Raw genomic sequence first — 27,282 nt, forward strand, 5'->3', positions numbered from 1 at the left:
GGCATTGTGGACCGTGGGGTCCGTGGGGTTTTGTGTCATCCGTGTCTGTTATCCACTGGAGAGACTGTTGTGTTCATTCTGCCAGATTACCCTTGAAGAAGCCGGGGAGGGGAGGGCGCTCCTGCTCACTTCTGCTTACCTGCCCACCTCGGGCTCATTCTTCCCACCCCACACCCCCCAGGGGGCCTTCAGGACGGGAGACATAGCCTGGACTACTTGTCATGTTACCAGTCCTGGTGGGCAGAGACTGCCAACTCCCAACAGCCAGGTCTGGACCTGACTGGGAAACTTACAAGTTCCTCACTGGGGTTCTGGAGGGGTGTGTGAGAATTACAGAATCATTTAGACTGAAGCAGTCAGTCATTCAGCAGTTGCAGGATGATTGTGGCCAGAGAAAGTGGCCAATTTGCCCTTTTTGGTGGCTGAGTTGGATGAGGGAGTCCAGGACTCCTGGCACATGACTGTTGTGGGGGCTTTTCCCGGACAACCCCATTCCAAAGTCCATGTTGGCTGCAGGATCGTTCATTTTTTCCAGTGAGGCATTTAGTGATGTATGGGCACCGCACGTGGGGCTTTGAAGATGGGAGAGGAGTCTGGATGAGGAAGCACCATTAGAACTTGGATCATTCTGGGCCCTTTCTTTTTCACCCTGTATTTCCTCTGTCCGGGCAGGTCATATTGGGGGAGTGTGTTCGTACTCGTGGGTTGCTGCTTAGGGAACCCGGTGCTGTGGGAGTTTGTGGCCTGGGTTCACGGATGCTGCACATCTTCAAGCACATACTCCCCCGGGGTTTACAGACGGGCTCTGCGAACTTGGTAAAACTATGTAACATGCAGTAGGTGTATTTTCCTGGGGAGAGGGTCTGGTCTGCCACTTTGAACCATCTTGAGAGTAGACCTTTTTGCAAAAGCAGATGTAACTGTTTTATGACTTGAGGGGCAAGTCGTGGCTTGGTGAGCTGGCTTTGATTCAGGGGAGACCCACCTTGGGGTTGACACGCGCCAGAATTGTGGCCTTCACAGGTGTCCCCCGAAGCTGAGCCTGGGAAGGAGCTGACCTCTTTCTGTTACGCCCTGAAGGGGTTACCGTGTTGATGACATCTGAGTGGAGTGTCGCTGCGCTGAGGGTCGCAGCTGCAGCTCCTGCAGGGCTGTTAGTTGCTCAGACTTGCACGTACTTTCAGCACTGGGAAGACCTGGTGTTGAGGAAGCTGGCCGACCTGAGACCATAGGGAGGAGAGGGGTGGTGACTCTGGCAACCTGGAGACTTAGGGACAAACTAAAGGACAAGTGTCACTCATGGGACTGTGATTTTTACGGCTTTGACTTTTCAAGAGAAAGTGGGCAGCTTCATGTTGACTTGAAGCCTCTTATTTTAAAATATTGTCCATTGATTCTCTTTAAACAACACAGCATGACTTCAGGTCAAATAAACACAGGTTGAAGGGTAAAAGGCTGGCCCCTTGTCCACTGTCTTTTTTTTTTCCCCTTGTTTTTGAGACAGGGTCTCGCTCTGTCACCCACGCTGCAGTGCAGTGGCGTGATCACTACTCAACGGCAGCCTCAACCTCCTGGGCTCAAGCGATCCTCCACCTCGGCCTCCCAAAGTGCGGGGATTACAGTCGTGAGCCACTGTTCTCTGACCCTCTCATCTAGTCATTTCCACCCTCTGTCCGTGGTACTGACAGGGAAACTGAGGCTCAGGCCATGCGGTGCCCTGGAAGTCCGCACTGAGCTGTTGGGCGTCAGTCAGCCTGGGCCCACCCCCGCCCCCTCTGGTTTTCCAGCTCAGGACCAAGCCCTTTTTGCTCAGCCCCCATAGTGTGTTTCCTCGAGGCTCCCCAGCTCTCAGCCTTCCGCAGAGGTTCAGGCTGGCTGAGTGGGATGGGAGGACCCCGGTGCCCGCAGGCAGGCACAGAGCGTCTCTGACTTAAAGCCGCCCATTTCTGCTGGTGTGGGCGTCCCCCCTGCTAGAGGGAAGGGACCTTTTCCAGCCATCACCATCTCCCTGCCTCTGAAGCTGGAGACCGTGGGCCCCTCTTCCTGCCCCTGCGCCACCTCCCCTGCTGCTCAGGCCACTCCTGGCTGCAGCATCATTGCTCCTTTGAGCGCCTGTTGGTGTCCACCTCCTGCACGGCCTGGTCCCTGGTCTTGGCTGGAGACTAAGTGCCCTGTAGACAGGTGTCGGCACTCACTCGGTATGGAAGGGACAGGCACTCCTGGGAGATGTCCCTGGATCCTCTGTCCCTCCTACTTACCTGAGGGAGCTTGTTAAACACTCAGCCTCCTCCACACGGGGGAGCAGGAGAGGGGCCTCATGAGCAGGTGTCTCAGCATCCTCCTCCCTCTGGCTCTGTCCACTAAGAGGGCACCTGGCCTTGACCTGTGCGCCTCCAGCTCCAGCCCCCTTCCTCCTGCTGGCCCATTCCCCCGGCTCCTACCCGCCATCCCACAGAAACTTGGAGACCTCAGTGCCCGCCCTGGAGCAGGGTCCAGGTTGGGTTTCCCTCCTGGGCACCTCTCGCCTGTGTGGACACCTTGGACCCCATCCATTCCTCTGCCCAGGGCCTCCGGAGGGAGGAAGGGCTCCCGCAGGAGTGGGTGCAGTGGAAGGCAACTCGGTCAGCTCTGGTGCCGCGGGCTACACAGGGCACCCAAGGGCGGTTCTGGGCTCCAGCACAGGTGCCCTCTGGCCGAGAGCTGTGGGAAAGTGGGGCTGGGGGAGGCCCTGAGTCCAGAGCCTTCCTATTCCCAGCCATGTAGGTCCCATCTGTAAAACGGGTACAGCACACGAGTGGGCACCCAAACAGCCGCCACAGGGTGAGAGCTGCCGCAGGGAGGGGACCCCAGGTGACGCCAGCCATTTCCAGTCCCTTCTCCCATTAAAGGGAAGCAGCCGGCACCATGGCCAGGACAGCTGGCTTTCCTTCCGGCTGCTGAGCCTCCACGTGTGACCCGGGCTGAGGGCATGAATCTCCAGCCTCTGTTCGCCCTCCGGAGGCTGGGAGTAAAGCATCCCACTGTGTGGAATAAACAGGTGGAGAGAGGCGCCTGGGCACCGCCAGGACCACTGCCTCCAGGAAGCAGCCCATGGCGAGAATGTGACAAGGTACTCCAGGGACCGCCGAGGGCACAGGGTGGCGGAGGGGCCGGGAATTGGCTGGCGTGGGTGAGCCCCCGACTCCGTCTCAGCTGAGCTGTGTGGCTCCCGCGGCCTGTGTCACTTTGCTGTTTGGGCAGCGTTGCTTTCTGGAGTCTGCTTACATGAAGGGAAGTAAGGGTACAGGTAGCCGGTGCCCGGTAAAAGTCGCCCTCTGGTACCCTCGTCGCCATTGGCGCTGGGCACCATCTCCTGGAGTCACAGCTCTGGACACCGACCCCAGCCTTGACTCAGGGCCCTGCCCTCCCCTTGGTTTGTCCTGCCTCTTTAGGAGGCCGCCTCCCCGCCGAGACCAGGCTGCCACCCGCATCTGCCAGTCCCGCCCTTCCCGCCACCCTCCTCTCCAGCCCTTCATCTGCCCGGCCGGCTTCTCCGCACACGCAGCAGCCGCTTAGGATAATCGCGTCAAATGTTGCTGCCATCTGTTGCCTGACTTCCCGTCCCTTGCCTCCATCCAGGAACCTCCGGGACCAGTCTGTGGCTGTGAACCTCAGTCGTAGGACTGTCGGCTCTTAGGAGGCCGCTGTCCACGGGCCCCCAGGATGCAACCCCAGCCTCCAACGCCATCTGTGCAGAGCCCCCCTGCCGTCCTCAGAACTGTAGTGTGGTGTCCAACCTGGGAAGCCCCTCCAGGTGACCTGCCCCCCCCCCCGGTGACACCCCTGGGTTTACCTGGTCCCTTGCACTGTCCAGTGCCGTTGTGTGGGCACCCTCCGAGAGCTCTGCACCCCGTGTTCTGCAGAAGAACCCCTTTGTGTTCCCAGCATGGCAGTGGGCAAGACAAGGCTGGGGAGAAACTGGGGTGGCCAGCCCCCCTCCCAGTCACCCCCATTCACGGCAGGACTGCAGCTTCGAGGATGTCGTGGGGCTCAGGCAGAATACGGGGTTCAGGATGGCTGCTGGGGGCCCTAGGCATGGCTTGGGAGATGGCTCATTGTGGGTGGCTCTGCGTGGTTGTCTGGGGCCTGGCGGGCGTCTGGGGACTCCTACCGTGGCTCAGTGAGCGTGGTAGAGGACAGGTCTACGTGGGCCAGGCGTTGTGTTGCTTTTCCCTCCTGGGGTGGGGACTTCTGTGGCTGTGCAGGTTGCCCCCGCCCACCTGCCTGTGTTTTCCCAGCCCTTCTGGTTCCAGGTCAGGATCCAGGCCACCTGCGAGGGCTGTCCTTGCCCTAGCCATGAGCGATGGCCCTGGCCGGTTTCTGGGACATAGACCTTGGGAAGCAAGTCCAGTGTGGGGGCCCAGGGCAGCCTGGGGGAGGTGTTCTTAGTCGAAAAAAAAAAAAAAAAGGCACAAGCACGCTGCCCCCATGCATCTGGAGCAAGGAGACCTCTCCCCCAGGGCCTCCCGGCCCCCTCCCTTGCCTCCACCCCCAAGAAAAATCGCTTTGTGCGAGTGAGCTTGGAACGCGTGGAGGGCAGATATGATAATGAATTTATTATGAAGCCGCCCAGGCTCCTGGGGGTCACGTGGTGCCCGTGCAGCCTCAGCTGCCAGGGTCTGTAGCATGGTGTCCTGGCCTCGTTAGGGCCACAGAAGCTTCGTTCCTTTGGGGGAGCGGGGATCACGGGGGCGGGCACCGGTCCCCGAGCTGGGGGACGCCCTTTATTTGTTCACAAACATTTCTTTCTGCGGTAATGAAAAATTACCAAGAGGGGTGATTAGAGAATCCAGGTCCAGATTGTGCGTGCGGGGCCTGAAAGTGAAGGCCCTGCTGCGCCCAGCCTCACGGGGTGTAATTACCCCACGGGGGGCTGTCAGGGGGAAGGGGCGGATTGGTGCTTGAACCGGGGCCCAGCAGAAAATTCATCTCAGCTATTAGCTTGTAATTACAGAGCACGGAGGGAGCAGGCCTGAGGTCTGGTGCCGGGGAAGAGCCGGGATGAAAGGAAGCAGTAATTATGGGATCCGCGGGAGGCCGGGAGGGCGGCTGGCACGCTGATTAATAAGCCCCTCCACCCTCGTGGGGAGGGGGAGCGAGGGATGGGACACCATATTTAATGGAGTAGAGAGATCTTCCCCCCTCTTTTAAATCCTGTTGTTGGAGCGTTTGGACAGCAGGCAAGCCAGTTTGGGGTCTGTTCTGAAGAACCAGGAACGAGATGGGTTCCGGAAAAACACCAGCTCGCTGGGCCAGCCAACCTTGCCCCTCTCCATTGGGACTTTGCTTCCTTTTCTTCTTGCCTTTTTTTTTTTTTTTTTTTTTTTTAAAGCATTGTGCTGCTTCTGACCATATTAGAAACCTACGCAGAGAATAGGAGAAAGTATTGATTCAAGAAGCGGTGCTTTGTTATGGGGGGGGGCCTCGCCCCAGGCCTGGTGGGCTTTGCTTCCCTAGACCTTTCCTGTCTGTGAAATGGTGGGGCCTGAGGGTTTTGTGGTGCTGTGGGTGGCTGCTTCATTCTCCGTTTCCTGCCCTCTGGTTTCTGGCAGAAGCCTCTAGGTTCTCAGCTCTGCCAAGCAGACTGTCTAGACCAGGTGGGTTCTTTCTGGAAGGGTCCAAGGAGCACACAGTTGAGGCTCATGTGAAGAAGGCGTATGTTTCCTGGCCCGAGGTGCCTTTAGGTGTCTGTCTATGGCAGCTTTTTTTTTTTCCTGGGGGTGGGGGTCAAGGTGGCAGCTGACAGTGGCAGGAAGGGGGGTGTCCAGAGCAGCATGTGATGTAAATAAGAGGGTGGGGGCCTCACAGACCTGGTCCACCTAGACCCCTGGCTCTTTTTCGCCTGCTGAGCTGCACATGTCAGGAGAGCTTGTACAGTGCAGAGACAGCCCCCGGCCCTCATCCATCACAGGCCTTCACCCGGTGGAGCTTATTGCCAGCTGTTAGGATAATGAATTTACATGAGCTGATAATGTAGACAAGAATTCAGTCAATGTCCAGGGGCGCAGAAGTTAATAAATACCTCTCTAATGAGGGCAGTGGGGGGTGAGCTTTCCCAGGGCCTCCCTCTCCCCGCTGCCCCTGGGTCCGCCACAGACACCTTGGCACCTGCCCTGGCCTCAGCCAGAGAACACCTGTGTGAAAGGAGGCCCACATCTGCCTCCCTGGGGAGGGCTGGGGGCTTTGTGCCGAGGCCTGGGGGGCAGCAGCCTTGAAGTGACCCCACCAGGCCTGTGATGGAGGGGCAGGAGGCAGGTGGGCCCTGGAGGCTGTGTCCACTTGCAGCAGGTCCAGGGAGACCCCTCCAAGGATCTCTGGGTTCCCCGGTGCTTGGCCTCCTGTCCTGGCCTCGAGGGAGCTGCCCCCAGCCGCTGCAGCCCCTGCCCCGCCCGCCCAGTGCACACATACTGAGGAGCAGCGCTAATTTTAGATTCCCCCTAATGAAGCCGCTCATTTGGAATTCTATTTTAAGTGACCTGACATCAGCAGAGCCGCTTCCCAGGCTCACAGCTCCTCGGGAGCCTGCAGCTGACACCGGGGCAGGGATGCTGCCTGCAGGGGACCCCCAGGGACCCAGGGAGGCTGTACCTCAGGCTGGAGGGCCATGGGTCCTAGGGAGCAGGCATTGCAGGGATGCGGCCTGCAGGGGACCCCCAGGGACCCAGGGAGACTGTACCTCAGGCTGGAGGGCCATGGGGCCTAGGGAGCAGGCATTGGGCTTTGTCAGAGGCTGGGGTACGGAGGTTGCTGTCAGGATGCCAGTGGGCTAGTGATAGTGACATTGAGGTAGCCTCAGACCCGGGCATGGAGGGAGTGGGCAGAGGGTCTCCCTGGGTGAGGGCTTAGGTTCCGACTCCCGCAGGGACACCCCAGTTCCCTCCACCCCTGCCCTGGGGCTGGATGGCCCCACACTTTTGTTGGCGGTACCGACTTCGTGCCGTCGAGCCGCCATCCCTTTGAATGGCCGCCTTTTAAAAGCCTGGTTCTCTGCAGAAGAATTAGAACATACAGAGAGAGAAAAAAGGTGAAAACGAAAGACATAGCTCCTCTCGTTGCCATCTGAAGACACTGCCAGTAGCCTCAAGGTGTGCGCACCATTTGGGGTCCGACCTGGGACTCGCACCATGGCCTCTGTGTACCACTGATAGGCTTTGGATGTGTGTCCCCTCCAAACCTCATGTGGAAATGTGACCTCCAGTGTTGGAGGTAGGGCCTGGTGGCAGTGATTGGATCATGGGGGTGGATCTCATGAAGGGATTTTCACCGTCACCTTAGTGACGAGCACGCTCTTAGCGAGATCTGGGTGTTTAAAAGTCTGGGACCTCCCCACTCTTGATCCCTCTCTTGCCACCGGATGTGCTGGCTTCCACCATGATTAGAAGCCTCCCGAGGCCTCCCCAGAAGCAGATGCCAGCACCACGCTTCCTGTACACCCCATAGAGCCAGGAGCCAAAAATAAGCCTCTTTTCTTTATGAATTACTCAGGCTCAGGTATTTCTTTATAGCAACACAGACAGCCTAGTTTAGCTCCCAACCCATGCCTGTGGCTGGTGGTCACAGCATGTCTACCCGGGCGGCCAGCCGGCCTCATGAAGGCCATGGGAGAGAGAATTGGCATCTGCTCCCAGACCTCCAGGACGGGTTACCTCAAGGTGAAATGACCATACAGTGCCCCATGTCCCCCTTTTGTGGCAGCATGTGGTGCGGGTTGCAGGGCACAGTTGGCCACCCAGCCTGCACCGGAGATCAGCCCTGGAGCAGCCCTGGAGCTGGGCCCTGGCTGGCATGTCACATGGGCACTGTGCTGAGGTCCTCTCAGCCCTGCTCTGCATTGGCCCTGGGATCCAAGCCTGCCTTCACCCATCTGGGAAATAGGCCCAGTCACGGCTTTCTCATAGGGCGGCCGAGAGGTAGAGTGGCTGGCTCTCTGAGGAATGTGGGAAAGGGGGATGTGGGATGCTGCTGGTCTCTGACATCAAAGGGACATGTTTTGGAGACTGAAGATGCAGAGTATCTGTGTGCAGATAGTTTCACTTCTTGGCTTTCTGATGGATTGAGAGGGCGGCCTTGATTAACAGAGGGTGTGGCAACACTCACCGTATCAGTAATCTAGCGTTGTGTAACCAACTGTCTGCAACTCAGTGGCTTAAACACAAAACTCTTATCTCAGTTTCTGTGGGCCAGGAATTGGAGGATGGCTCAGCTGGGTGGTTCTGGCTCAGGGTCTATGACGAGCCTACTTGAGATGTTGGCTGGGGCTGTGGTCTCATCAGAAGGCCAGCCTGGGGCTGGAGGATTCACTGCCAAGGTAGCTTCTCATGTGGCTGTTGGCCGGAGGCCTTGGTTCCTTGAAATACGGGTTTCTCCACAACCTGCTTGAGCATCCTCATGACACGGCGGCTGACCCCCCTCCACTGGAGTGACCCAAGAGGGCCAAGGAGGCGATCTTGCCTTGGCGGCTGCAGACTATTGCTCCCATTATACTCTGTTCATCAGAAGTGAGTTGCTCAGTCTGGCCCATGCTTGGGGAAGGGAATTAGTCTCTACCTCTTGAAGGGATGATTGATGAAGACTTTGTAGACATTCTTTTTATTTTTTGAGAGACAGGGTTCTGTTACCCAGGCTAGAGTATTGTGGTGTGATCATAGCTCACTGTAGCTCCAACTCCTGGGCTCAAATAATCCTCCAAACAGCTGGGAGTTACAGGTACACACCTGTAGTTTCAGGGTAACTTATAGAGACAGGGTCTCTCTATGTTGCCCAGGCTGATTTGGAACTCCTGGCCTCACACAGTCCTCCCACCTCACCTTTCTACTTAGTTGGGATTACAGGTGTGCCCGTCACGCCCAGGATGAATGTTTTTAACCATTACAGTCCAGTATACCTTAGCTGTGTGTGGTGCACACACGTGACCATTCACACCTTCTGATCGGGTGCCGTGGTTGGGCCATGGACTGAGCAGGTGCTGGTAATGAGCAGTGGGGGCCCAGGAAGCTGGGTTCAAGTCCTGGACATGCTGCTCAACTACTTGACCTTGGAACAAACTTCGGTCATCTGGCCTCGGTTTCCCCATCTGCACACTAGGCCTCTTGGGCTTGGGCGATGGCTGTGAGGGGTGGGACACAGGCTGGGTGGTGGGTGACGGCTCAGCTGCTGTGGCTTCTCCTGGGCTCATTGTGAGGCTGTCTTGAGAGGTGCCCGACTGGTCTGTGTGACTTCTGAGAGCTGCTGCGGTATCCCCTGGGGGGGTGGTCTTTGCATTCCTTGGGGCCCTGCTCCTATCTTCCAGGCAGCCCTCCTAGTGCCACCCTCCTGAGCGCCTCGTTGGGACCACGAGGACCTGGTTCGTTGATGTCCGCATGGGTTCCTGTGAGGGTGGGACTCTGTCCTGTGCCACTTTGTCTTTCTAGACATTCCCTCCTAAAAACCCCGCAGCCTACTCAGTGTGGTGCTGAGGGTGCTTTGGTGACAGGTAGGACCCAGTGGTCCTCTGGACTGCCCATGGCAGCCCCCATGTGGGCCACGTCCTTCGGTGTCCCCTGCAGGCAGCAGGACAAGAGCGCTGGTCTTCCCTCTGCCCCAGTGTCCTCTGTGTCACCTTTCCCCAGCCATCGGCCTGTTGGGGTCACGGGGTGGCCCTCTGCCGAAGGTGTGCGGGTTTGTGGGCCCAGGGCAGGGGGCTCTTGGGCAGGGTGCCCACCAGCTTGACACCACGTGCCCTCCCCACTGTGGCTCCGGTGGGGTGGGCAGTGCAGACCCAGAGCATGGGTGCCATTTGCTGAGACACCTGTGTGACCGTGGCTGGACCTCCTGCCTGCTGGGACTGGCATCTGTCCTTGCTCGCTGGCATGCTGTCTATTAATGGCCATGGGGCCCCTCACAGGCTCTGAAGCCCCTCGTGTCAGTTACCCCATTACGCTCAGGGGAGTGACCTCATGAGGTCGGGTTTGCTGTGCTGTTACCCCGTTGGGTAGATGAAGAAACTGAGGCCCTGAGAAGCAAAGTAACTTGCCCAAAGCAAGTTCAGCCAGAAGCAGCAGAGCGTGGGTCTGAGCCACAGGCGTGCTTTCCTTGCCCCCACCGGACCCACAGGGAGAGGCACTGATGGCAGCCCGGTGCGGGGGACGGGCAGAGACCAGGCCAGCCTTGGGGGCAGTACGGCCGGCAGTGCGGAGCGGAGAGCAGCTGGCAGGGTTCAGGCTGACCGAGGAAGGGCCCTTGTTGGCTGCCCGCATTTTCTGGAAGTCAGGCTGCCAGGCAAAAGCCCCCGCCCTCCCGCGTGCTTGCATGTCTGTGCCAGGTTGAAGCGGCCTTGGAAAGGCAGGGTGGGGGTGCGGGTCCCCCTTCCATCCCTGGTCCCTCCAGAAAGACCCAAGCTAGGTGGGGCCCACTGCTGCGGGGCACGGCCACGGCACCACGTGACTGCTGGCAGCTGGGGGCTGGCTCGCCTGCCATAGGCGTGGGGCTCTTAGGGGTCCTTTGTTCCTGAGGTGTGAGCTCTCACTGGAGAGAACAAACGATGTCCCCTAAACTCGCTCTTGCCTCAATGTTGTCTCATTTGCAGCTCTCCTCATAGGCAGTGCCCCCGCCCTTCCCTCAGTACCCCCAAAGAGTTATTTTCTCCCTACATCCCCTGTCAGGAGAGGGAGGACTTTGCTCCTTGAATACACGCCCAGGGCCCATGGCCTTTGATGGCAAGTTCTGGGGATAGCAGGTGGACAAAGGAGGTCTTGAGGGGGTCCCCTCCACACTGCCTCCGGGCCTGCCGCCCATGGGGACAGGTTTCAGACTTGTCAGTGTGACTTAGAATCTGGCAGAGGTGGGGTGGGCTCTGGAGGCCAGGGTAGCCTCTTCGGTGAGGGCGGTGGGCCCACAGCCCCGGGGGAACCCTGGGACCCCCTTGCCCTTACCCCATAGGAAGTGCACAGTCCGCCCCTCTTGTGTTATGTGTGGTCCCCCAGATGATCTCTGTGACGCCAGCATCCGCCACTCCAACCAAGATGCGTCCGCAGGGAGGAAGCCGGGACCCTGGCCTGTGGGTGACGTAGGGGTGGGGGCGTCTCAGGAGGGAGGAGATGCTGGTGAAAAACATTTTGACCAAGTTGGGCTTTTATTGGTTGGACACACGGGATGGGAGGACTGAGGGCTTGTTTGGAGGTGGCCATGTCCTTTCCCCAGTGGTTCTAATGTCACCAGATGGCTGCACCTGGGCTCAGACCTGCTGCTGCTGCAGCTACCACCACTGGCCGGGAGGGCCAGGTCAGCTGTTGCTGGGCCAGGTCGGCCTGAACTTGGCCCTGGAAGGAAAGGGAGGGTTCCAAGCTGCACCGCGGTTTGGATTCGCAGTTTTCTGTTTTTAGCATCTCAGGGCAGACTCTGTGCCCAGTAAAGGGCCACAGTGGGGTCTGTGGGGCAGCCATGTTCTCCACCACTCCCCGTCAGCCTGCCTGTGTGGCCCCATCTCTGGGACCCCTCTCAGACAGAGACGCACAGGGTCCCTGAGTGGCGGGGAGGCTGGGGGTCTGCGCTGAGTGCCCGTGTGGACTGGGCTGAGTTGGGGCCTTAGTTTCCTTTTCTGTAATGTGGGGCAGAACTCGTGCCAGCCTCCTGAGGGCATTGCCCTGCGTGCCTGGCATCGTGTGCTTGTCGCATCGGTGGCCACAGCAGTTGTCTTAGTTCCCGTCATCCATGGGCCTCTCCGTCGGCGTGTTTCTATCCTGAGGATGCGGGCTGAACGCCGCCTCACCCTGGGCCTCAGTCTCCTTCCCCACACCCTTCGATGGTCTGGGGCCTGTTGGGTGATGCGCGGGATCCTGCACGGCCTGCCCAGCCCGGATTGCCCTGGAGAGGTAGAGGGACAGTGCTGGCCCAAGCCAGTCAGCATCTGGGGTCCTGGGGGCCCCTTGGGTCTGTGCCAGGTTCCAGCTGGACTCTGGGGACGGGGTCTGTTCTCTCCGCAGCGCTGGCTCTGTCCTGTTCTTGCTTGTCCTGCTGGAGCCCCCGGGGCTGCCCCTGCTCCCTGCATGCTGCTGCTGACACCGGCACCCCCCACCCCAGCCCTGCCCACCCTGCTCTGGTGCTGGGCGCTCCTGCTCTCTGGGTGACCTCTGGTTCTTCTTTTCCTGTTTCAGGCATGAGCCATGAGCCCAAGTCCCCTTCGCTAGGGATGCTTTCCACCGCGACCAGGACCACCGCCACCGTCAACCCCCTCACCCCCTCGCCGCTCAATGGCGCCCTGGTGCCCAGCGGCAGCCCCGCCACCAGCAGCGCGCTGTCGGCCCAGGCCGCGCCATCCTCCAGCTTTGCCGCCGCGCTGCGCAAGCTCGCCAAACAGGCGGAGGAGCCCAGAGGTAAGGGGGCCCGCCAGGCTGCGCGTGGGGGGAGCTGCGGCTCCCGAGGCCGGGACTCAGCCTCCCGCCCGCGGCGTGCACGCGCACAGCAGGTCTCGTTTTTCCTGTGCCGTGTGCTCTGCGTGGAGCGGGCAGTGCTGTCTGAGCTGCAGACCCTGGGCCAGCCCGCCCGCCCCAGCACCTCTGCTTTGCCTCTGCTTCTGTCGCTCCTGCCTCTGTCCTTCCTCGGCCCCCGGAGTCACTGTAGGGATGTCTGGCCGTAGCGAGGTCCTCCTGCCAGCTCTGTGACTTGGTTGGGAGGAGGGTGGGTGCCCTGGACCAGGCTGCAGGGGGAGAGCTAGGCCCTAGTGCTCCCTGAGTGGCCCCTTGCCCAGGCTTCGACCACCCCCTCCAGACGTGGCAGAGAACATGGTGTCCCTGGAAACACATTGGTCTGGAGCAGGGATCTCTGGCACAGCTGACCCCACCACTGCTTAACTCCCTGAAGCAGAGACTGGGGGGAGCGTAGACAAGCGGCCCCTTGGGGTCTGGAGCCTTGGCTTCTGGTATCACCTGGGCAGGACCTGCTGTGTGACCCTGGGCACGTACTGACCCTCTGAGCTTTGTTTTTCCTGTCTGTGCAGTGAACCTCTAAAGAGGCCCCCTTTGGCTCTGGCTTTGGGGCACTTCTTGGGGCCTGCGATGACCATTGGCTGCCCATGCCCGGGCTGCTGCTGGCACAAACAGGGAGGCGCACTGGGCGGCTGGAGCTGCTGGGGGCCTTGGCCCTGTGGATTCCGGCCTCGGACACCCTCTGGACGCATTGCTCACAGGCAGGGGAGCTGAGGAAACAGGGACCCCAATGGCATCTGCTTCATTCACCTGAAAGGCCCATGGCTTAGGATCCTGGGTTCCAGGGCCCTCCAGGGTGGCCACAGAGCAACGCGTGCAGGAGCTGTATCCGTCTTTATATTATCCGGGTTCCAGCTTGGCAGAGGGGACACCTGCCCTGACCAGGGCGGGCTGGGGGGTCTTCTCGTTTCTGAGTGTCTCCTTTCTGGGTCCTTTCTGCTACCGCTCATTGGAGAGTGGGGGAGTACGAGAGGACACAGCTGGCGTTGATGGATGGGGGACACTGGCCCAGGAGGGAGGCCCACTGGGGTCTGGTTTCTGTACCACCAGGGGGCAGTTCCTTGCCTCCTGGCTCTTCCTGGCAAACCAGGCACAGGCGGGACCACCAGAAAACCCTCCACGCCCCCAGCAGGGGACTCGCTGGCCACGCCTGAGCGGGCCAGGTTGCATGGGCCCCACCTGTGTCAAGAGGCTAGGCAGCTGCAGGCAGATGGCTCGGGAGAGGCAGACTGCCTGCCCGGTGGCCCCCCAGGCATCCTGGACTCTCCGGGGTGGTGAACAAGGCGACTGGGGACAGACCCCGGGAGGAAGCAGAGCCTGGAGTCGAGACCTGGGCTCTCCTGAGAGGGACAGAGAGAAGCGAGGGCAGAGCTGGCCGGGCTCCTCCTGCCGCAGTTGTCTTTTTTCCCAGCGTTTGGGGGCAGGAGAACCAGGGCTGGTGAGGGATTTCCAAGGCCACGGGCGACAAGTGGCTGGCGCTGGTGCTGCCCGGGCTGGGTTACCCCTGCATCCTGCCTTCATCCAGCAGCTGTGTCTGCTTTGGGGCCTCTGGGCTCCACCCCGGGTAACGCCGCGGAGGACGTCGTCAGGAAAAGGGCAGGTTTCCCTCCTCGCCAAGGAAGGTGGTGGAGAGGTGTTCAGACTCGCCTTCCCTCCCTGGGCCTGGCAGCGGCCGTGGGCGTCACAGCAGGAGCCTGCCTCATAGGGCGGTCGCTTCCTCTCCGCTGCCCCAGGCTGTCCCAAGCACTTGGCTTGGTGGCTCGGCCAGCGGGCGGCCTGAGTGCCAGAGGCTGCTGGTCCCCACTGGCCAGTAACAAAGTGTGCCACTGGGCACCCATGGCAGGAGGCCAGACACCATGGCCTCGGGGCCTCCTCCCTCCCAGCTGCGACCGGGGCACTGGGAAGGGTCCCCCAGGGTGGTTGCCCCGCAGGAAAGATGCCCCCGGATGAATGCCTGGGAACTGGGTGGCAGAGGGTCAGGAGAGCGGGCGAGCAGTGCCACTGCCTGAGCTATGTGCCCACGGGTTCACTCACCCAAGTCACCCCCATTGAGCTGGGAACGCCAGGGTTTGTGGAGCAGTGTTCGGGTCTTGCAACGCCCTTAGCTGGGCCGGGGCCCTTGTCGTCCCCACTTCCATTTTGTTGAGTCTCCATCTGGTCATCAGTGGTCAGGCCTTGGTCTGGATGAGGAGGGACTGGGTAACTTGTTCTCGTGACCTCAGCCACTCAGTGCACCTGGTCCGCATTCTCATGGAGTCACACCAACCCTGACCTCACCTTTCCCCGTCCGTGGAACTGGCCGGCAGCCCTCCCAGGCCCCTTGAGCAGATGAGAAGGCCGAGGTTCAGAAAGGTCAAGTCGCAAGACGGCAGCTGCAGCGGGTGGGGTCGTGCCCGGGTCCTGCTGCTGCTGGACCTTCCCAGGTGGGCTGGGAGAGCCACTGTTAGGACAGTTCTGAGCAGGTGGTCCCAGTGGTCCCTGCTGGAGGGGAAGCCCCTCCCACCCCTAGCACCACTGCCCCTGGTGCAGGGAGCTGGCGTTTGGCGCACAAGAGTCTCTGCCTGGCCGTCAGCGCACTGACCCTGCCTCCCTGCGGGTTGTGGAATCCTGGGTGATGGTGGGGACATGTGGGCCCTCCAGCTTCCCTCTGCTACCTCCCCACCTGCGCCAGAGGGCAGCAGGGGGAACCTTTGGCAGACTTGGCAGTGGGAGGGGTCTGGATTTTTTATTTAAAATTTTTTTAGTTATAATTCCCATGCCATAAAATTCACCCTGTTGAAGTGCGTGATTTCGTGATTTTCGTACACAGTGTGTGACTATCTAATTCTAGAACATTTGGGTCACCCCTAAGAGAACCCCAGTGGCATTTGCTGTCAGCCTCCACGTCCTCCCTCAGCCCTTGGCGGCTGCTGTCTGCTTTCTGCCTCTGTAGATGTGCCTGTGGGCATTTCGTACACAGGGGCTGGCGCAGCGTGTGTCTGGATTCCTCTGAGTATGACATCTCCTGGTCCTCGTGGGCCGTCTGTGGCGTGACAGCCCTTTCTGCCTCTCGTGGTGGGACGACCCGGGTGGGGCCACGAACCCCCAGCTGCCTGTCTTCTCCATCCTGGAGGTGGACCAGCGAGGGCCTCCCCGCCTTCATCTCGGCAGTAGCTGTGTATCGAGCGCCTGCTGTGCCCCTGGCGGGCTCGCTGTGCTGCTCACACAGCCTTCGCCTCTGGTGGATGAGAACTGAGCCCCCGGCTTGCCCGGGTCTCACGTTGTAAGTGGTGTGGGGAATTCCAACCCCCAACTCGTGCCTGAGACAACGTAGCCCCCTGCCACGCAGGTATAGCCTCCTCCCCGCAGAAAGGGAGACTGGGCCTCTGTGAAAGCCACACCTCCCAGGGGACGGGGTCCCTCTGGTGCCTGCCAGGTGCCCAAGAGAGCACCAAGCCCCTGCGGGCTAGCGGCTGAGCTGGCCAACTCACAGGCCCACAGCCAGGGCTGCCTCCTGGCGATGGCACGTCCTGGGCAGAAGGGGCAGGGATGGAAGCGGGGCAGCTCCCAGAGCTGCAGGGGGAGGTGGCAGGAGAGGTGGCAGGGCTGGCGCACTCAGGGAACAGCAGAGGCTGTGCTGCCCTATGAGGCCCCTCGTCGGGGGTCCACGGGGCCCTGGCCGCCTGCGGCAGCCTTCTCACTCACACTGACCCTCCTCTCCAGTGCACGCCTGACGACTTTTGGAAGCACCTCTCATTTTTTGCCATCTGACCGTGATTGCCTCCACGTCTCTCCTCTCATTGTGTCTCAAGGGTGCAGTTTAAAAATTCAATTCAGACGAAGCTGTGGCTTGCGCTGCCCCAGGAGAAAGGCTAGGAAGGAGAGGAAAAGGAGGCCCTCGCTGGGATTTATATTTCTGGAGGCTGAGATGTGTTCTCATCTTCAAAGCTCAGTCACCCGCCCACCAGCACGGGGCCAGACACCCATCCCCAGCGCCAGCCTGACCGTTTAACCTACTCACTCCCGAGGCCGGGGCTCCCTGGGCGAGGGTGGACGCTTGGGAATCGCCGATGCACACCCGCACCTTCCTTCCTTGCTGTGTGATCTGGGCAGGCCGCTTCGCCTCTCTGAGCTTCCGCTGTTTCTTGGGTGAGGAGCAGGTCTCTATCTCATGAATTGTGGGGCCTCAGTGAGAATGAGCAGCAGCCGGGCATGGTGGCATGAGCGTCAGTGCAGCAGGCCTCCACCCTGGCTCCCTTCCCTGCCCCCCACCCTCATGCTGCCTCCTTTTGCCTTCCCCATTCTTGCCACCCTCACCTCCTACGTGCCCTCCCACACCCCTCCACCCCCTGCCACGCCTTCCGCCCACTCTCCTTCCTACCCCGGTGACCCCTATCATCTGCCCGGGGAGGGTGTGTGCTGCCCCGGTGGGGTGGGAAGGTGTGGGTCCGCCATGGCTTCCCCCCGTCAGTGGCTCTGGGCCGGGAGCCTGCAGTGGCTTCCTCTTCTCCCAGCGGTGCAGAGTGCAGGCAGGGCCGGGTGGCTGCCTGTTTGTCTTGACTTCCTGGGAGAAAGGGGGGCTTGGAGTGCCCAAGCCCCATGCAGCGTGTTCTGGAAGGAGCCTTGGGTTGCAGGTTTGGGCGTGATCCCGAGTTGAGCCTGGGTTGCACCCCCGGCCCCTTCCCAGTGACCGACCCAGGCTCCAGTCTGAGCCCAGGCGTCCCTGACCCTGTTCTGCTCTGGTGGCTGTTGATCTCTTTGTTCCTCCCACATTGTGCCAGCCACCAAAGGGATGTCCCCAGGGCCGCCCAGCCCTCCCTCCAGTGCAGGTGGACCAGCTCCTGCCATAGCCCAGCCTTCTCAGGTGGCACCGGGTCCTTGGGTACAAGCAGAGACCCCCCCCCCGCCTCCTCGGAGTGACCCCCCCCCCCGCCTCCTCGGAGTGACCCCCCCCCCCGCCTCCTCGGAGTGACGGCCTAGCCACCACCTCCCTCCCTGCCTCTCCTGCCAGGACCTCTTCTGCACAGAGACCCCACCACCCCGATAGGCATCTGAAATGCCAGCCTAGGAGTCCCAAGACTGAGGGGTGGGTCCCAGCCCCATGTCCCACCCCCTGCCCTGGACAGATTTTGACCCCCCTCTGAGCCTCCTGGGCACCAGGCCTAGCCTGCCTTGCGGGTGTGTCGGGATCCCCACATCATCCCTGTCCTTGGAGGTGCTTGTTGACGGAATAAGAGGTGTTTGCCCCGAGGGTGCCCCAGGAACGCCTGTGCCTGGAGCCAGGCCTTGTGCTTCAGGCTCCCCAGCTCCACACCCTGAAGGCAGCCCTGAGCTGGGCTGGGGTCCGACAGCTGTTGGGCCTGCCGTGGAGCTGTCCAGGCTGGGGGCTGCCGGGTGTCTCTGGCCCTTCCCCTCTGGCCCCTGCAGAGGGCAGGCCGTGGAGCCTCCACTGCCGCCCCCACTGCTGTGTGACGAAGCCAGGGCTGCTGCCAGGCGCCCTCACAAGCTGTGTGGCATCTGCTTGCCGTACGCAGCAGGCAGCAGCCTCCCGCGGGGACGCAGTGCCCGTCTGCCAAGGCGGCGGGGGGCGGAGGTATGGGGAGCCTTGCGTGTCCTCAGCTGCTCCAGGAGGCACAGGCAGCACCTGGGACCAGGCACCTCCTCCCTGGGAAACAGTTGGGGGCAATCATGCTGTGGGCCTTTGCTCTGGGAGGCCAGTGCTCTGGGAACAGGGTAGCACCAGAGCCTTCCCAGGTGGGCTGGGAGAGCTGCCATCTGGAGGACAGTTCTGAGCAGGTGCTCCTGGCTGGAGAGGAAGCCCCACCTCACCCCAGCACCACCCACGGTGCAGAGCTGGGGTTGGACGCACAAGAGTCTGAGCCTGTTCCCACCCCATTTCTTGTCACCAGCCCAGTGGCTGGGACTCATGGCTTCCCTGCCCACACTTTGCTCCCTTAACACTAGCCAAGGGGCTCATGGTACCTGCCCTGGAAGCTGCCAGAGGCCTCTCCAAGCAAGTGTTAGCCGCTGTGTTACCTGCGGCAGGAGTGGCCCAGCCACCCACAGCCCAGCTTGGGCCACAGGGACGGGGCTGACGGGTGGTGGCAGTGGTGATGGAACTGCTCTCTTGTCATCAAGGCCTGCGGGGCCCTGTGCCGCCTTCCCCCGGTGGTGTCTGCTGGCTGCCTGCCTCGTCTTGTCACTGGCTTTGCAGGCGAGAAGGCAGGCAGATCCGGTTACTGTTTGGTCCCTGGTGCCACCTGAAACCAGGATCCCGCCTGAGTGAGCAGGGACCATGGAGCCTTCCTCGTGATTTGCCGTGGGAGTGATTCCGCCGTGGAGCCGGCCTGGGCGGGGGAGAGGCTCCCCCTTTCTGCCACTGCCTCGGAAATCTGCCTCTCAAAGAAAACGGCAAAACAAACACGGAGGAAGGATCCCGCCTGGCAGGCGCGCCTCGCGTGGGTGTCAGTCTGCGGTGGCGGTGGCTCTGCAGGCGTCTGGAGCCGGTCTGTCTCCAGCGCAGGTGTGAGCACCGCGGCGTCCTCAGCGTGCCCCTCTGTCCTCCTGGCCCGGGGGGCAGGGGCGGAGGGGAGCAAGGCCGGTGGAGAGGACCCCACCACCTATCCTGACCTCTTCTCCGCATTGCACAGTGGGGAGCCCTGGGCATGGTGGAGGGGCCCAGTACTTGGCGTGTCAGCCGGTGGGGGCCTGTCCTGGGATAATGGAGGCAAGGCTTCCCCTAGCCACTTGGATATAAGGGTGATTTTTTTCCAGTTTCCACGATGCACCCTCTGCCTCCCCGCAACCACTGTGCCTCTTTCTTCCTCCTCACCCTAATGCCCCACCTCCCTCGGGGTACCCATCTCAGCTCCTGTGGCCTCACACGGACTCTCCCGACCCTATCCAGCTCCCAGGGTCCAGCATGTCAGCTCATGCTGTTCAGCAAATACTCGGTCCCGGCAAAATGCATTTCAAGCTAGAAACCCACACCTCCCATTGTCAGTTTGGGTTTGATGACTGTGGCACACGATGGCAGGGTGGGTATGGGAGCCCGCCACTGGCCGACAGTCCCCCACCCTTTGCAGCTGTGAGGTGGGGCCTCGTGGGTGGACGCAGGAGGCCGCAGGTTGGGAGAGGCCCATCCTGGGAGCCACGTAGGGCGGCTGCTACTACTTCGTCTCCCACGTCTCCCTGGGACGCAGGGGGTCGTGGCGTGACTTCAGCCCTGCGCTGTGGTGTGCCTGCTGTCCCGTGTGCCAGGGCTGCAGTGACTCCAGAAGGTCTCCCAGCCTGTTCTCGTCACCTGTGCGATGGGGACTTCACCTCCCAGACCCGCATGATTCCCAGTGGGCGGGGAGCTGACTGGCTCTTTCCTTTGGGGTCTGCTGTTCCCGTTCAGCTGGGCAGATTTCAAGGAAAGCGGCTGGGGTGACTCGGCTCCTGTCCCACTTGCCTACTCAATGACTGGTGGCTTCCTGTGGCTCCCATGGGCCTTCTGGGCCTCCCAGGCAAAGCACTGGACCTCCTCTGGCCAGGCTCCTTTCCACGTCCATGTCGCCACAAGTCCGCCAGGGCTGGGTTCCCAGGTTTTGAATGGAAACAGCTCGGTAGGTGAGGGTAGAGAGTGGAGGAGCAGCCCAGGCAGACACAGGTTCTATGGACCTGCCCCGCCCACCCTCCAGCTGTTCCAGCCCACACCGGCCAAGGGCCCAGCCGGCATCACCGTTGGCGTGGCTACTCCAGAGTCATGGCACGTGGCACGCTGAGGCTCCTGCTGAGTGGACTCTGCCCAGAGCTGTTTCAAGATTGAGCTGGGAGCTGAGTGTGATACTGCACACCTATAGTCCCAGCTACTTGGAGGCTGAGGTGGGAGGATCACTTGAGCCCTGGAGGTGGAGGCTGCAGTGAGTCATGATTGCACCACTGTACTCCAGCCTGGGCAACAGAGAGACCCTGTCTCTGAAAATATTTTTTAATTAAAAAGAAACTTTTAAACAGTGACTTGGGGACAGAACAGATGACAGGAAGAGCCCCCCCCCAGGTTAGCAGACACACAGGGTCCCCTGGGTTCCCGCCCTGGCCGGCACCTGCCCCTGCATGGTTGAAAGCAGGGGGCAGATTGCAGCTGGGGACCCTCCTTCCGAGGGGCTGTGATGGGTCTGTCACTCACCTGCCTATTCAAACTGCCTCTCATCTGTGTCTCCATCGGCAGCATGGAGTAGGCATGGGCTAGGCATGGGCTGTGGACGCCGGAGCCGCCCCCTGGGGCTCTGGCCCTGCTAAGCTGTGGGCAGCCCTGGCTGTGGGAGTGGGCATCTCACAGAGATGTTCCAGGGACTCTCTTTAGGGAAGCACGTCCGTTAGTCACCGTTCTGTTCTCTCCGCCATTCCCCTGAGTGGTTGCAGTGGGGCCAGGCCCTGGGGTGGGTCGGGGCCGTGCAGGACGGCGGCCGGGGAATGCCTGTGCCCAAGCTCGGCCGGGGAGTCTTTACCCCTCAGAGTGCCCTGCCCTCCCTTTTCCTTCCATGCTCGCTGCTGGCCTGGCCAGGGCCTGTGGCTTTGGGGCCTGACCGCAGTGAGGCCACGCCCGCCTCGGTCTCCAGTGCCCTGAGAGTGGTCCTGGGGCCTGGCCCCCAGGCGCCTCTTAAAGACTGATGACTCTTCAGGGGGTGCCAGTGGTTTTTGCCTGGCGGGGTGGGCCTGAGCCTGGGTGGCTGATAGGTGCTGCTGTGGTGCTGCAGTCCTGTTTTTGCCCTCAGTCCACCTACTGGCTGACTTTGGGGTGTCAGCTGTTAATTACATCTGCCCGTGGGCCTCAGCGCTAATCTTCGAGGTCAGACAGCAGAGGTGACGCAGACGCGGGCTGCCTCTTGTCATCTCCAATCCGGATCCGTTTCATTGACTAACTCCTGGCTGAATACCGCCAGTTAATTACAGCAATCACAGACCTTCCTGCTCCAGCCGCGCGGTGAGAATGAGGGTTCGAGGGCCAGGCGCCAGCCTCGCTAATGGGCCTGGCGTTGCGGGGGCATCGATCGAGGCTGAGCTGGCTGGTCTGGTGAGTAGCATCCCCCGGCAGGGATTAGGCCGCTGAGTGTCAATGGCCTCCCCTGGCCCCAGGCAAAGACCCTTCCCCAGAGAAGCTGCCCGCCGCTCACGTCCTCCTCTCACTTCCTCACCCACTGGTGTTTAGAAACAAGGCTCATTCAGAGACTCTGGAGTGGAGGCTGCCTTGGTCATGGCGAGGGGTCTCTCTGGGAAGTGGGGTTCAGAGGGATGGGGCAGTGCGGGGTCTCTGTACCCCCTTATGGCATGGGCTGCAAGGTTCTCCCCATTTGTAGAGTTGGGGTGCAGAGAAGTCTCTGAGGTCCCTGAGGCTTGCCACATGGTGGGGCTCCTGCTCCCACCTCCCCGCTGTCTGTCCGGTCCCCAGGGAGGACCCAGAGCCCACCTGGCCGTTGGCCCCAACTTTTCCCCTGGGCAGCAGGAGCCCGGATCGTGAGCTCTCAGCAGCCTCTGCCTCGACGGGGTGGCGGCTCTTGGTGTCTTGGTTTTATTTCCTTTTTCAGCTCCAGAGCACAGATGTCCACATTTCCTCCACTCACAGCTACTGGAATCTAGATGGGGTCACCCTGGGTTTGGGCCGGGTGCACAGGAGGGCATCCCACGAAGAAGAGTGGTGAGGCAGGCGCAGTTACTCGTAATGTGTAATCCCAGCACTGTGGGCGGCCGAGGCGGGAGGATCGCTTCAGCCCAGGAATTTGAGACCAGCCTGGGCACCATAGCGAGACCCTGTCTCTACCAAAAAAAAAAAAACTCTAGCCGGGCCTGGTGGCACATGCCTTTAGTCCCAGCTCCTCAGGAGGCTGAGGTGGGAGGATCGCTTGAACCCAAGAGGTTGAGGCTGCAGCGAGCAGTGATTGCACCACTGCACTCCAGCCCAGCCTGGGCAACAGAGTGAGATCCTGTCTCAAAAAAAAAAAAAAAAAAAAAAAAGAGTGGTGGGCACAGTGCTGTTCACAGCGGCCACAAGGTGGGCCCAGCCTGTATGCCACCAGCTGAGGGCAAACCAGTAAGGACTGGGTGAACAGAGGCACACGGTGGACTGTCACTTAGCCTCAGGAAGGAGAGATTCTCTTAGATGCTGCCACGTGGATGAGCCGTGAAAACGCGGCTCCAGTGAGAGACGCCAGACGAGAGTGCATGCGGTGGGATTCCCTTGATGTGAGGTCTCTGGAACAGGCCCCTCCACAGAGACGAAAGCCAGTGCGTGCAGGGCCTGGGGAAGAGGGCAGTGGCTGCTCGTGGGTACCAGGTTCCTTTTGGGGTGACGGAAATGCTCTAAAATGGATTGTGGTGATGGTCGCGCAACTCTGAACGTGCTGGAACCGGGGGGCCATGCGCTGGGTGGGTGAGTTACGCGGGATGGAATCATAGCTCAGTGAAGCGGTAACAACTGAAACCGAAGAGCCATGGAGATTCCACGGAATTTTTTTTGAAAGAAAGATCCTTTCCCTGGTTTTTGGTTTTTTCCCCCAAAAACTTTAAGTGAACTTTTTCTCAAAATCTAAATACGTACAGAAAAGCAGCTAGACCGCCAGTGTGCAGAACGAACCCACAGATAGGAGGGCTGAGGCCTGTTCTCCTGTCCCGCCCCCTGCCCCCGAGGTGAGGGGCATGGTGCCCTGCCCTGCAGCCAGCGTTTCCCTTCCTCAGGTGGATCTAGTATCCCGCCGGCACAGTGCCCAGTCCCAGGGGTTGGCCCAGCCGACTTGGGGTGGTGGAGTTCTCGGGGTGTGGGCAGTGAGTGAGTGGCTAGTCCATCTGGGGGCCTGGGGGCGGGTCACGCCTCAGGGGCAGCAGCCCTCAGCCTCCCTCCCTACCTGGGCCAGGTCGCGGTGGGTGGGAGCGTGATGAGGTGGGGGCCTTGCCTTGAGCAGTTCATTGCTGGGCAGAGTGTGACTGTGCCTCCGGGCTGCTCTGGGGCATGGCCAATGTGGCTGGACTGAGTGTCTGCCATGGGGCTGCCCTGTCCAGTTTTGCAGGCTGCACACAAGCCAGGAATCCACATTAAAGAGGCCCAGATAGCGTTTCTGCAGGAGGCGACAGGACTGTGCTCTGGGGACGGGGCAGCTGCCCCCCCCAAGGGAGCACCTTTGGGAGAACAAAGTTCTGTTTCCACATGGGGATGCCTGTGGAGCCTCCCCCTCCCGTCACCCCGCGGAGGCCACTTTGGCTGCCTGACAACTCTGGGCACCCCCTGTAAGCCGTTTTCTTTGGTGAATGTGTGTGCGCCCACTCCGGATGCAGTGAAGCGGGGATGACGCTGCTTCTGCCCCCGGAACCAAGGCCAGTTCGGAACAGAAGTCGGGGAGGATGCCGGGAGCTGGTGGGCTGGGGTTCTCCTGGAAAGGGCATCTGACCCCTGCTTCTGCCATGCCCTGGGCTGCAGGTGCCTCCCAAGTGGGGCTTTTGCAAACAGAAGGTGCCCAATTGTACCTCACCGCCTCAGACGGCAGCACCTGTCCCCATGAGCCCAGGTGTGAGCTTGCGCAGCGGCTGTGATGGGTGGCTGCCTGGACACACGGTGCTGCTGGTGGGTGGATGTGTGTCTGCTCCTGCTGGAACCTGCCCCAGCGGACACTGTGCTGTGATACCATAGAATCCAGGGCCACCTCTGTGGCCTGCCCTGTTGAGGACCTTGGCCTGTGCTGGACACTGATTGGGTGCTGTGTTTGGCTCTTGGGGATAGAGAGCTTCCGTAGGCCTGTGTCAGGGGCTTGGGAAGGGGGCTTGGGGAGGGTGAGCTGGACACTGACCTGTGTACAAGTCCACAACCGTGTGAGCGGCACGGGGTCTCCTCCCTGCAGGCCGCAGGTCAGCTGGAGTCGGGGGTGTGAGTGTGCAGCTGTGCTCCCCCGAGCCTCGTGAGGCTGGGCAGGGCTCTTGACCCAGAAGCAGCAGAGCTTCTGGAGCCCCAGGCCCAGCCCCAGGCCCCACCAGCAGCCCCAGCCTCTGGGGAGCTGCTCTGGCCTCGGTCACGGGGACTTGACCCCCACAACAAGGGGGTGGGGGCTGTGGAAGTGAGGCTGGCACCTGCTTGGGGATAGGAGGACTCTTGGAGCAGGTGCCTTTGGACATCCTCACCCCCACCCCTGCCACCACACACGCTTGGTCCCTTTCTGACCTGGGTGGGAGGGAGGCAACAGAGGGGAGCCCTGGTCTGAGAAGGCAGTTTTGCTCTGTGATGGAGGGAGCCCCCTCCTTTAGGGCCTGGGAACACTTCTCCCTGTCCTCCCCTGTCCAAACCCCTGCTGCACCTGCCCGTCCGCACCCCCTGCCCTTGGGGTATCCTCTTGGCTGTAGCCATCTGTCACCCAGGCCCTGAGCCCTCCTGCCTGCCCTGCACCCTCCCCCTGCTACCAGCAGGGCTGCAGCCACCCATTCTTCCATCCCCACGGCATCCGGGGGGCTGAGGGGTTCTTTGTGAGATGATGGGCGAGTTCTGAGGTAGGTTGTGGTGGTGGTTGTAAACAGCGAACCTAAGCAAACCTCCTGACATGTATCATTAAACATGGTGAATTACATGTCAGTTTCTGAAATGTAAAAATAAAACTCCCCCAGGGTCACCCTGAGTGGCTGCCATTTGGGCTTCCTCAGCCACCACCGCACTGCGTCCCTGCTTGGCTGGGCCCCATTCAGGGGTGCTGACCACTTCTTTTTTTGTTTTGAGATGGAGTCTCATGCTGTCACCAGGCTGGAGTGCAGCAGCGCGATCCCCACTCGCCACAACCTCCGCCTCCCGGGTTCAAACGAGTCTCCTGCGTCAGCCTCCCAAGTAGCTGGGATTACAAGTGCTTGCCACCACACCCAGCTAATATTTGTATTTTTAGTAGAGACGGGGTTTCACCGTGTTGGCCAGGATGGACGATCTCCTGACCTCGTGATCCGCCCACCTCGGCCTCCTGAAGTGCTGGGATTACAGGCGTGAGCCACCGCGCCTAGCCAGTGCCGACCACTTCTTATGTTTGTTTCCTGCCACCCTCCAGCCCCCTGTCTCCCCAGCCTGATGGGAGCCCCCAGAGGGGATACCGTTTCCTGTGACCCCCACATCCCCCAAGCACATGGGGCTCCCTGGGAAGACTTGGAGGCTTGAGGTCTTTGCTGCTCACATGTGGAGCCGCCTCTCGGCGGGGCAGGGTGCGTGGCCCGGCTGGCCTGTGTGTCCTGGGATGTTTACAGACCACTGGCTCACGACATCTAGAAACACGTGTGTTCTCTAACTCCGGGGCTCCATGTCTGTCCCGAAAGGTGCCGCCTTCGTCTGTCACTCAGGGCTGTCAGGTGCTGGTCCTGCCTGCCCTGCCCAGGTTCCTTCCTGTCTGGTGGCGGTTGGCGGCCCTGGGCACCAGAGCATCTGTGCTTTGTGCCACTTGACCAGGGAGAGTGGGGCGAAGGGATAGGGAGTGCCTGGGGTAGACTGAGCTGCTGACCCAGTTGGGCCTCAGGAGGGGTGTCTCCTGCCTGCCTGTCTTGGGTGGGGGCCCACGAGGCTGGTAGACCTGGTGCTCTGGGTGCCTCACTTGGGGCAGGGGGACAGCTGGAACCCAGGTCCCCAGCTGTCACTGCTTCTCCCACTCAGACCACCGTCTTCTCCTCCACAGGGTCCTCACTGAGCAGCGAGTCGTCCCCCGTGTCCTCTCCGGCCACCAACCATAGCTCCCCTGCCAGCACACCCAAGCGCGTGCCCATGGGCCCTATCATCGTCCCCCCTGGGGGCCACAGCGTGCCCAGCACACCCCCCGTGGTGACCATCGCTCCAACCAAAACCGTCAATGGCGTCTGGAGGAGCGAGAGCCGGCAGGTGAGTGGGGCGGGGCAGGGAGCCCAGCATCTTCTGAGGGGAGGCTGGATTCAGGCATCCGTTGGGGGCTCTGGAGCTTTCAAGGTTGAGTTTAAATTCCAAAGACACCCCCTCCCCCACTCTGAGTTTCCGTCTCCTTCCCTGCAATGGGAGGTGAGTGACAGCGGCACCCTCCTGGAGGCCCTGTGCGGGTGAGTACCTCGGCCCACGCATCAGTCTGCCCAGGCTGTCGGAAGAAACCACCCGCTGGGAGTGTCCCGTTATTTTCTCCTGTTCTGGAGGCCACAAGTTCACGATCTGGGGGCTGGCAGGGCTGGTTTCCCCAGAGGCCCGTCCTGGGTTGCTGGTGGCTGCCTTCTCCCTGGGTCATCTGTGGTGTCTTCACGTCTGGGTGCTGATCTCGTCTCGTAAGGACACCAGTCCGTTGGTTTAGCGCCCACCCTCGTGTCCTCATTCTCATTTAGTCACCTCTTTAAAGACTGTGTCTCCAAAGGCAGTTCCGCTCTGAGGCCCTGGGCGTCAGGGCTCCAACACACGGATTTGGGTGGGGGTGGAAGTCCAGTTCACAGCTGTAGCACTGTCAAGCCGTAAAGTGGCGTCTGCACGCCGAACACCCGGCAGACTACCTGTGACTGTCACTGTGTGAACTCAACAAAGAATTGAGGTAGGAAAGATCCCAGCCCAGGAGCTATCGGAACAAGACATCTGGTGGGTTTTGTGTTTCTGTCTTACTTTTGGGGCTCCCGGCGGAGGCCCCTCCCCAAGTTTTCGGGGCTCCTCATGTCCGTGCGCCCCTCGCGCTGTACTGGGCCTGCCTGTGTGGAAGGAGCTGGCACTGGGAGCTGCTCTTCCGCCCCTGCCTGGGGCTGGCGCGTCCCCGGGTGGCTACCTGCAGCTCTCCCAGCCCCCATGCCTGGCGCGCAGCCTGGAATGGGCCCT

General features: G+C 60.9%; 2 protein-coding genes across 13 annotated transcripts in view; both read left to right on the plus strand.

Annotated features, from left to right (window-relative positions):
* The window catches only part of GSE1 (Gse1 coiled-coil protein), a 504,030-nt gene that overhangs the window by 452,633 nt on the left and 24,115 nt on the right, over window positions 1-27,282 (plus strand). For 5 of the 10 annotated variants that reach the window (XM_050773596.1, XM_050773597.1, XM_050773600.1 and 2 more), the window contains 2 exons: window positions 12,171-12,389; window positions 26,144-26,343. In XM_050773596.1, the coding sequence (XP_050629553.1) occupies window positions 12,171-12,389; window positions 26,144-26,343 (419 nt within the window). Of the gene's footprint in view, window positions 1-3,687; window positions 3,794-12,170; window positions 12,390-26,143; window positions 26,344-27,282 lie in introns of those variants that run through there. The other 5 variants (XM_050773598.1, XM_050773603.1, XM_050773604.1 and 2 more) reach the window with 2 other exon arrangements.
* Window positions 1-27,282, plus strand: part of LOC126944333 (cytochrome c oxidase subunit 4 isoform 1, mitochondrial) — a 327,288-nt gene that overhangs the window by 144,119 nt on the left and 155,887 nt on the right. The window lies entirely within an intron of this gene.

This window comes from Macaca thibetana, chromosome 20, assembly GCF_024542745.1.
Source record: "Macaca thibetana thibetana isolate TM-01 chromosome 20, ASM2454274v1, whole genome shotgun sequence".
NCBI lineage: Eukaryota > Metazoa > Chordata > Mammalia > Primates > Cercopithecidae > Macaca > Macaca thibetana.